General features: G+C 62.2%; 1 protein-coding gene across 1 annotated transcript; it reads left to right on the top strand.

The window, feature by feature from the left end:
- Positions 1 to 2,876: 2,876 nt before the first annotated feature.
- LRRC47 (leucine rich repeat containing 47) lies at positions 2,877 to 9,467 on the top strand. The gene is made up of 7 exons (XM_070403943.1): positions 2,877 to 3,491; positions 5,501 to 5,941; positions 6,822 to 6,938; positions 7,540 to 7,655; positions 8,144 to 8,246; positions 8,447 to 8,536; positions 8,628 to 9,467. The coding sequence occupies exons 1-7, from the start codon at positions 2,877 to 2,879 to the stop codon at positions 8,874 to 8,876; spliced, it is 1,731 nt and encodes a 576-aa protein (XP_070260044.1). The 3' UTR covers positions 8,877 to 9,467.
- The last annotated feature ends 779 nt before the right edge of the window (positions 9,468 to 10,246 follow it).

The following is a 10,246-nucleotide window of genomic DNA, read 5'->3' as shown; positions in this document are numbered from 1 at the left end:
GAGACCTGCTAGGCCACGCCCAGGTCTTCCCGTCCAGGGGGTGCCCCACAGCACCCCAGCGGTGGCCCCCTCCGTCCCCTTCTGTGGCCAGGGGCCCGACGCCCACTGCCGAGCGTACGGCAGGCTGTCAGAATGCCGCCGGAAGGGATGACATTTGTACCACACAGCTAGTGTATCGCTATTTCTAGTTCCCAGCCTGGGGAACAAGAACACGTCAACTAATAGCTATTTGAGCAGTATACTCCCCGGCCACGTTAGCAACCATGAGTTTGCACTAATCTATCACCATTTTTGGTAAATTAACACCGTCTCGTATGGTTGACTGGAAATACTGAGACTGACCAACGGAATTACCTTTAAAAAAATACTGAAATGTGGGAGACGAGGTAAAATGCTCCTCGACCAAGCGGAGTACAGCTGCCGCAATGATCACTAAACGATCCTTTTCGGCTTCAAAAAGATATTGACCGTTTTCTAATCCATTTTTGAAATACAGATAAAACATTTTTTTAAGCAGAACAATAATGAGAAAAGTTAACTAAGCAATTATTTTCTCTCCAATCAAAACTTTTAAGAAATAGGTATGTTTTCTATATATTATAACCTAGAAATATTTGTAAAAATGTTTAGTTTTTAATGATTGACAAAATTAGTTGCATTTAAAACAAATCAGTCTTGCCCTGGCCGGTGTGGCTCAGTTGGTTGGGCGTTGTCCCATTCACCAAAGTTTGCCGGTTCAATTCCCCGTAAGGGCACATGCCCAGGCTGCTGGCTCCATCCCCAGTAGGGGGCGTGCAGAAGGCACCTGATTGATGTTCTGCTCTCAAATAGATGTTTCTCTCTGTCCTCCCTCTCTAAAAATCAATAAAAATGTTTTTAAAATAAAAATAATAAGGTTAGTCTTGCTGGTTACAGAAGCTTCATGCATTTGTGGTGAAATGATCCGTGGCAGTGGTTCGTGGCCATGAAAGCTTTACAGAGTTATGTACTATTGAACCAAGAATCAGGGTGAAAATGTAAAAGGAACTGTGAGCTCTGTCAGCCTTACGTAAGCATCTGAATTTGGAACAGTAATTAATAGTTGAATTTTTATTTATGAGTATGTTGTGGGTATTTAACAATATTTGTTATTTTCATATTTCGGAATAGCCTATCAATCTAATTTAAAAGAATTATATGTATAAATTGGCATTAGAATACAAATGTAAATACTTTTAATGAAAATTTGCAATTTTTTAATGTTTTAGCATAGTTTTCTATTTATCTTTATTTCAGGTATCAGAATTATAAAATATCTGAGTAATATATTTTTGTTGCTATTCAGGACTTAGTTAATTCACCCCAAGAATATTCATATAATAAAAAGGTCACTGAACATTTCACTTTTATTTTGATAATTCAAAAGCAGTTTGTAGGTTCTATTTCCATCTGTAAACACGGGGGTAAGGCCGGGCAGGCACCTCAGAGGGCAGCCGGGGGCTGACCAGGGCTCTGAATGGTAAGTTGCCAGGAGAGAGTTTGGCCCTAAAATAAGTTATCTGTCAAAATGGATTTACTGCTGAAGAAGCGAAGATGTTAAACTGCAGGTGAATTAGAGGGAGTTACCAGCCACGTCTACCCTGTGGAATAGAACCGGGGTGTCCGGGGGGTGCGCGGCCGGGCCGGGTTTCCCTCTAGTCTCCTGTTTCCCTCCAGCCAGTCAGTGAGCCCTTAGCTTTTCAAATGGGGAACATGGCAGCGGGTTTAAGCTTCCATCAGCGTCGCTAAGTTTACAATTGTCTCTATTTTAACTTATGTACAGCTTTTTCCTTTACACAAATGGGTACCAACTTGAAACTTGGGGTATGGCTTCCAATGTCTTATCCTACTTTGGGGGGAGGGGTGCCGCAATGGCCTCTCGGGAGGACTGGCGGACGGTGGTCCCAGGAGAGCGTGATGGAAGGAAACACGCCTGTCTCCAGTGACGCCATAGCCTTGGTGCCCGCAGGGCAGTGACGTCATAGCCTCGGTGCCCGGAGAGCACCGCACACCCCCCGCGGCTTGTGGGGACGCGGGTGCCACCCACCGCATGATGCCCACGGCGACTGCTGCTGGCATGTGTTTGCTGTACTTCCGTCGCCTTTTTGGAGTGTGCTCTTGGCACCCGCTTTTAAAGCTTCTGTAAACAGCAGCCGTTCTATCCGGCAGTGGCCTCCTCCATGTCCTGTTGACCGCGTTGGAGGGAAGCGCGACAGGACCCCCCAAATTTGCCGGGTTGTGTACGGGTTCTTCTGACCCGTGGGCTCTGGGAAACCCGCCGATGCGGGGGGCGCCTTCTCGGCACCCCGCTGCCCCCACTTCCCCCTAAAGGAGCCACTGCCACCAGCCCCTCCCAGTGTCGGGGCCAGGAGGGGGCGCTCTGGTCGGGAGGAAACTCGAGGTGACAGCACACCCGACAGACTGTCGCCCCTTCACTAAAGGGCACGGGCGCCACCGGGCCGCCCTCCCGCCCGCCCCTGACCGCGGCGAAGCCCGGATTCTAAGCCTCCTAGGGCCACTCCTTCTCCGCGGGCATCGCCGATGGGTCGGGAGGGGCACGTATCGATGGGCAGGTCACGCTGCCTTTGTCACAGGGTCCCAGCCACAGCCCCGGCGGCGGGGCGGTCCCTGTTGCTCCCCAGTCTCTGCGAGGGCGACTCCGCGGTGCGGACCCCGCCAGGCGGGCCAGGAGGCGCTCGGCCCGGGGGCGGACTCTCCGACCAGAGGCGCGGCCGGAACCTCGGGCGCCCAGGTGGTCCAGGCGCCGGAGCGCTGGCCGCGTGGCTCTTTCCGGTCCGCGCCGGAAGTGACGCCACGTGCCCCGGAAGCGCCCCGCGGGCTGCGGGAGCGGCAGCGCGATGGCGGCGGCGGCGGTGTCCGAGGCCTGGCCCGAGCTGGAGCTGGCGGAGCAGCAGCGGCGGCGGGAGCTGCTGCTGACGGGGCCGGCGCTGGAGGAGCGGGTGCGGGCGGCGGGCGGGCGGCTGCCGCCGCGGCTCTTCTCGCTCTCGCTGCTGCACTACCTGGAGGTGAGCGGCTGCGGCAGCCTGCGCGAGCCGGGCCCGGGCCTGGCGCGGGGCCTCCCGCAGCTGCAGAGCCTCGTGCTCCGGCGCAACGCGCTGGGCCCCGGCCTCAGCCCCGAGCTCGGCCCGCTGCCCGCGCTGCGCGTGCTCGACCTGTCGGGCAACGCGCTGGAGGCGCTGCCGCCGGGCCAGGGCCTGGGCCCCGCCGAGCCGCCGGGCCTCCCGCAGCTGCAGACCCTCAACCTCAGCGGCAACCGGCTGCGCGAGCTGCCCGCCGACCTGGCGCGCTGCGCCCCGCGCCTGCAGACCCTCAACCTCACCGGCAACTGCCTGCACTCCTTCCCCGCCGAGCTCTTCCGCCCCGGCGCGCTGCCCCTGCTCAGCGAGCTGGCGGCCGCCGACAACTGCCTGCGGGAGCTCAGCCCCGACATCGCCCACCTGGCCTCGCTCAAGGTCAGCAGGGCGACCGGGCGGGCGGGCGGCGGGCTGGGCCCGGGCCTGGGAAGCGATCCGTCCCCCCACCCCCGCTCCAAGTAACCCCAGCCTCGGCTTCTTCCACTCCCCTCCCCAGAGCGGGGAGAGCCCAGGAGGTGGCCCAGACCCTGCCCCGCACTCCAGGCCTGGGGCGGGACGCTGAGAGGGGCGCTGTTGACCTCTTTCCCTCTGGGGCACCGGGCTCTGCCATCCCCCGGCCTCTGACCCATCAGCTTGGCTGCCCCCGGGGAGACCTGAGAGTGTGGCATGGGCTTCTCTGCCCTGTCACGGGCCCCACTGCCAGGGCCACAGCAGGCCAAGGAGGGGTGGCACCCTCATGGCTCTGGCTGCCTGCGCTCCTAGTGACTCTTATCCGGACCCCAGGTGCTGCCCACCTGGGACTGATGCAGGGAGGGGCGGGCAGAGGACCAGCCGCAGTTCCTTAGCCAGGACCACTCATCCAGGCTCCGCCTTCCTGCCAGGAGCCCTGTCGATCTGTCACCCAGTGCGACTCATGTGTGGGACTCCCCACGGCAGGTTTCAGAGAGAAGTTAAGCTCCGAAGTGAAACCCTCTGTCCAGTGATAAGAGAAATGGAAGTTAAAAGAAAATCCTGCCTCTGTTTTTTTGTGGGTTTTTTTCCTGAGCTGCTGCCGGAGGTGGGGCTCACTCGGTGGGGCCCAGGTGCCCTCAGTCGTCTGTTGCAACCAAGACCGGTCCTTGCACCCCTGGGGGGGGGGGGGGGGGGGGGCTCTCGGTCGCACACCAGGAGCTCAGGGTCCTTTCCCAGCAGCAGGTCCCGAGCGGGAACAGGGCGCCGCCTGGGCTCAGAGACTGGCCTGCTTTGCCCATGGGGGTTGTTACCTGCGAGCAGGGAGCAACTTGAGTCCCATCCCATCCCATCCCGTCCCATCCCGTCCCCTCCCGTCCCCTCCCCGTGTGTCAGGTCCAGGCTGTTGCTGGGGGCCACTCCCACGCGTTCATCCCTCTTTGAGGGAATGTGGGTTTCACGTCCTCTGGTTGGGGCGCAGCTTCCCCTGGGAGAGCCTTGCTCAGCCTCCTGCCCCAGCACCGTTTGCGGGTCCTGAGGGTGCCTCCATTCTGCCCTGCTCTACAGGGCCCCTCCCTCACCCCCTCTCCTGCCAGCTCTTCATGCTGGAGGCAGACACGTCCCAGCCACCCAGCCAGCGTGTTTTGGTGCCAGGATGAGGGTGACGCAGGTGCAGCTGGCCAACTACTGCCCCTTTGGACAGCCCAGGGACTCAGAGCCACCCTGACCTGGTACATCAGCCCTGCCCTGCTCTCCAGGCTTCTGGGACAGCTGGTCTAGGTGGCCGGGCTGGCTTCTGCGGGGGGTATGCAGCCTGGCTCAGGACAGCCACTGTCACCTTCACTGGGCATAGGGGTTCCTGGCTCGGTGCAGGCCCTGCCTCTTGATTGGAGGAGCTGTCAGGTCACCTGGGGCCAGAGACTGCCTCGCCCCACCCGGTCCAGTCCAGGCTGAGTGGAGAAAGGCCTGGCGTCCACGTGGGGACAGCCTGTGGCAGGGTGACCAGCAGAGGCCCCTCCGCTGCTCGGGCCGTGGGAACTGAAGATCGGTCTGGCTTCCTTGGCCCCATTTCTTCGTTTGATTCCTGTTTTGAGGGCAGGATCTGCCCCTGCTCTACAGGCAGACAACGGCCCTGCAGTGTCAGCCCTGTTCCCCGTGCCCGCGGATGTGAGTGCGTCCTGTGCTGGGTGTCAGTGTGGGGAGAGATCCGTCAGCGCCATTGTGCGGGGCATGTTGTCCCCTGAAGCACCACGTGTCACAGTAGATTGCGCCTTCCCCTGCCCCTTGCTGCCTTGTCCTCTCACTAACCGTCCACCTGAAACGTTGCTGTAGCTGGGACCCGAGGAGCCTGAGGGTCAGGGCAGGTGTTTTATGGAGACCCCTGGCCGCGTCGCCGGCGCGTGGGGTGCTCCGTGCCTGATGCGCTCTCTGCCCTGCAGACGCTGGACCTCGCCAACAACCAGCTGAGCGAGGTCCCCGCGGAGCTGGCCGACTGCCCCAAGCTCAGGGAGCTCAACCTCCACGGGAACCAGCTGAAGGACAGGCGCCTGGAGAAGATGCTGGGCAGCTGCCAGACCAAGTCCATCCTGGAGTACCTGCGGGCAGGGGGCCGAGGCCGGGCCAAGGGCAGGGCCGACCCCGAGAAGGAGGAGAGCCGGCGCCAGAGGAGGGAGCGGAGGAAGAGGGAGGGCGAGGAGGAGGAGGTGGCCGAGGCCAGCCGGCTGCTGCTCCGCGTGCTGCACGTCTCAGAGAACCCGGCCCCGCTGACCATCACGGCCGGCCCCGAGGTCAAGGGCGTGCGGCCGTTCCTCGTGGGGGCTGTCGTGAGGGGCATGGACCTGCAGACTGGCAACGCACTCAAGCGCTTCCTCACCTCTCAGGTGGGTGCAGGCGGCCAGCGGGGGGGCGGGGGGGGGGGGTGAGGAGACACCACCTCTGCGTGCCTCAGTTTCCTCTCCTGGGAAATGGGAACGCAGCGGCCCTGCCCTGGGTATTGGTGAGCAGCGTGTGGGCCGTGGGCAGCCAGGTGTGCTGGGCACATGGAGGGCGCCTCACACACACACAACCAGTGTGCCTGGCGGCTCCGGGTGGAGGCTCCTCCTGCTCCTCGCCCACAGCTCACAGTGAGCCGCGCTTCTGCGGGCCGCCTTGTTGCCCTGGGGCCGGAGTGTTCCTCCAGTTCCCGAGTTGCTGGAGTTTCTGGTTTCCGTAATGAATCACACTCGGTTCCACATAAGGTGGTGTCGGAGTCAGCAGCTCTCACCAGCACAGTCCCACGCCAGTTGTGCTGTTTGTTTAGGGTTTAGCGAGACAAACGTCCCGATGGGTTGCCCCGTGCCGTGTGCCCCTCTTTTAAAATAGCAGGCGCGTCTCTGACATGAGGAGGCCCTGGGGTGGCCCGGGGACAGGCGGCTTCCGGAGGCTCCCGCGGGTCAGGAGTCCTGCCCTGGGAGGGGCAGAGGCAGGGCCAGGCGTCCAGCGCGGAGCTGGCGTTCAGGGGAACGTCGTGGGGTCCTGTTTGAGTCGTGCTGCTGTGAGCTCAGCCAGGAGTGTCGTTCCCGTGGCTTCTCGGACGGACGCCTCCCACATTGTGCTCTAGCGTCAGGGACGAGGAAAGCCCTGGTGATGGGAAGAAGCTGTTTGCCGGGGGCGGTTTCACCGGATGCTTCTGGCGGGAGGCGGGAGGCGGCAGTGACGAGTGGGTGGGCAGCTCCTGCCTGCGCACACCTGGCTCTGAGCGCCCGCGATCTCGCGTTGCAGACGAAGCTGCACGAGGACCTCTGCGAGAAGCGGACGGCGGCCACCATCGCGACCCACGACCTCCGTGCCATCCGCAGGCCGCTGCTGTACACCGCCCGCCCGCCGGAGGACCTCAAGGTGACCGCCCCCTCCGGGCTGAGCGGGGTGGTTCTGGTGCCGGAGCGTCTGCAGGTAGCCAGCAGCTCCTCGCCCTCGCGGCTCCCGGGGCAGCAGGGGCCCTGTTCACGCCTCGGCACAGGCTCAGGAGTGGGACCGGTAAAGGGGTTCCTTCACTTGCTTACTCGCTTTGAAGCAGGAGTTTCTGCTTTGCATCCCAATGGCAAAGCCCCCAGTGGGGCCTGACCTTGGCCGGCTGTCCCGGCAGGTCTGGCCGTTCTGTTGGCCTCTGCGCGGGCGTGAGGCCCCGGGTGGGGCGGGTCCTGTGCCTGCCCGACGGGCGCTGCTGGCCGGCCCTTGGCCTTCCAGGATCTGTCGTCTTGGAGACGCAGCTGTGTGTTGGGTTCGAGGTTTAGCTCAGTTTAAGCACTGGGGTGTTTGGGTGTTGGGGCTCCTAGGTGACCTCTGAGGCACATGTGAGCACGCGTGATGCGGGGGCAGAATGACAGCTGTGGGGCAGCCGGCGCTCCCATCGAGAAGGAGGAGGGGGCGGGGGCGGGGCTGCTGGGGTGAGTGGCCGAGAGTGTTTCCACATGAGCTGACCTGAGGTTTCACCCTAAAGATCGTCCCCCTGGGGCGCAAGGAGGTCAAGGTCAAGGACCTGGTGCGGCAGCTGCAGGCGGAGGCAGAGGAGCACCGGAAGCAGAAGAAGAGGCAGACGGTCTCAGGCCTGCACAGGTGGCCCCTGGTCCCGGCCCCGTCCTCCATCTCGTCCACCACCAGTTAGAAAGCGCCTGACCTGGCCAGGGACTGGGGCCTCTCCCGGAAGTCCATCCCTCTCCTGCGAGGGCCTCCCTGCGGGTGGGGTGAAAGGTGGTGCCTGAGGCTGTGTGGTGTGGACGCCACTTCCGAGGGAGCCTGTGTTGCCTCAGGAGGGTGGCTCTTGGCACCAAGGGCGCAGGTGGTGGGGAACCAAGTCACCCACAGCCCGAGGGAGACGAACCCCCACACCCCCAGCATTTTCCCAGATCTCACTGCTGGGAATGACCGCGGGCCTTGGCCCTGCCTCCTTAGCCCAGATGCCGTCCCCGTGAACACGGTTTCAGGACACTGTGCCTTGAGCTGTGGGACGTGCCTAGGTCTTTCTTGGGGTCAAGGGCTTGGATTTGCCCGGTTTAACCTGCGGGCGCTGTGGCAGCTTCACTGTTAACGGCTTCTCTGCACAGATACCTCCACCTGCTGGACGGGAAGGAGCAGTACCCCTGCCTCCTGGACGCCGACGGCGACGTCATTTCCTTCCCGCCGATAACCAACAGCGAGAAGACCAAGGTGGGTGGAGAGTAGGCGTCCCTGCGTCTTCCATGCGACGTCGGGCACGCACGGCCCCATGTCAGGGTGCGCGCAGCCCGCGGTCGGTCTGTCGGCTTGAGTGGCACGTGTGTGAGGTTTCCCAGATTCAGTGTTGCAGTTGCTGGTGTCGCTGTTGGTAATTTGACTCTTTTCTGAAACGTTCCTCGTTTCTCTTTAAGATTAAGAAAACAACTTGCGATTTGTTTTTGGAAGTGACAAGTGCGACAAGTCTGCAGATCTGCAAAGACATCATGGACGCCCTCGTTCTGGTGAGTAGCCCGCCTCCAGGCGACGGGCAGAGGACCGCGTGGGTCTCCGGGCGCCTCCCGGGGCTGCCTCTGATCTCTGGGTCATTTGCAGAAAATGGCAGAAATCAACAAATACACCTTAGAAAACAAGGAGGAGGGCTCTGTCTCAGACACTGAAGCGGACGCCACTTCCGGACACCTCTCGGAGCCCGGAAGGCACCCCAGCCCTGAGCGAGACGGGAGCGCCCCCCTGGTGGTGGAGCAGGTGCGGGTGGTGGACGAGGAGGGGCACCTGAAGGTGGTGTACCCGTCCAAGACGGACCTGGACATCGCCGCTGCCCACGTGACGATCATCCGCTGAGACGCCGCCGGCGCCGCCAGCCACCTGGACAGCTCTGCCCCGTGGGGCTCACACGTGGGGGCACTGAGTTACTCGCTACCCTGCCCCCTGGGCGGTTTTGAAGCTGTCTGCAGTCTTTGTCCAGTTTGCAGAAGATCCTGCCGTGAAGACTGCCACGCTGTCACGTGCTTACACTCCTGCCTCCAGCTCTCACTAAGGCTTTGGGTGACTTACTCAGCGCACTGCACTGTGAGAACGCGCTGGGGTCACGTGGGCACAGCCCGCTGCTCCCGGGAGACTCCGTGGACATGGCGTTCCGTCCCAGCCGGAGCCTGCGCAGCGGGAATCGCCTCTTCCACCGCTGCCGGTGCACTGAGCACGTGCAGCCTCGTCCTCGGCCTGCGGCGAACGCGTTGCTGGTGGACGCTTAGGGGTGGCGGTTCAGAGGGGCACCTGCCGGGGGGAGGAGTCAGCGGGACTTAGAGCCGCTGGTGAGTGAGCCTGTGGTGACGAGCAGATGGCAGACCCCAGTCCCAGGGGGACGTGCCGGTGGGTGGGGCTGCAGCATCTTACACTGTAGGTGTTTCTGGTTTTAAATGTCTCGGCAGGAAACCTGTGTCTGCGTGTGTTGTGTGAGCACACGCATGTGCCTTCCCAGGGCCACGTGCTTGGGTCCGGGAGCAACCGCAGGGTCTGGCTGGAGTGGGGAGCGGCCTCCTCAGCTTCCGTGTTTCGCGGCCGTTTATTCCACGGCTCCAACCTGCAGAGACCATTTGTCCGCCTTGGGGAGGGGGGCGCTTAGCCATCAGAACCGGATGCACGAGGCCCAGGAGCTCAGCCAGCCTGCTCTGCGGGACGTGGTGGGTGGCTGAGACCCCGACCTGGCTCTCGACCACCAGGCCTTCCCACCGTTGTCCCTGGGCTGACGTGGGTGAGCCGGCAAAGGCCCTCCTTGCTGCCCTGCTCCCCCCACCCCGCCTCGAGCCTCCTGTGCGGTGTCTGCTGGTGCCCGGCGCACACACAGGGCCTTGGGCAGTCAGGGCTGACACTGGCAGGCATGGGGTCCGCGGGTCACAGTGGAGCATGAAGGGGGGCCACAGCCCCTGTCCTCCAGGCCCCTGGGCTCAGTGCACCTGGTGCGACCGCCACGTTGGCGAGGCCGCCCCCGCCTGCTGCTCCCGGTGCCGCTCTCCCCGTCCTGCGTCTACAGCGACCTTAGTGGGAGCACCTGCTCCTCCCCGGCTGCTCTCAGTGGGGGTGGCAGGTCTGCGAAACAGACCCCAGACCCAGCGCCGCTCGGGCCTGCCCACTCCTGTGCCTGTTGTCGGGAGGCTGGGCACAGACTCAGCAGGGGCCCTAAGGACTGTGCCCTGTACGTTGGGGGTCCTGGG

The sequence above is a fragment of the Myotis yumanensis genome, unplaced genomic scaffold, assembly GCF_028538775.1.
Source record: "Myotis yumanensis isolate MYYU_CA2020_CCGP unplaced genomic scaffold, mMyoYum1.0.hap1 SCAF_2, whole genome shotgun sequence".
Taxonomy (NCBI): Eukaryota; Metazoa; Chordata; class Mammalia; order Chiroptera; family Vespertilionidae; genus Myotis; species Myotis yumanensis.
This window is presented reverse-complemented; position numbering and strand designations above follow the sequence as displayed.

Coding starts and splice junctions, on each gene's coding strand:
- LRRC47 (XM_070403943.1), top strand. CDS start 2,877: ATGGCGGCGGCGGCGGTGTCCGAGGCCTGGCCCGAGCTGGAGCTGGCG. Junction 7,656..8,143: donor ACGGTCTCAGGCCTGCACAG/GTGGCCCCTGGT, acceptor TTCTCTGCACAG/ATACCTCCACCTGCTGGACG. Junction 8,247..8,446: donor CCAACAGCGAGAAGACCAAG/GTGGGTGGAGAG, acceptor TTTCTCTTTAAG/ATTAAGAAAACAACTTGCGA.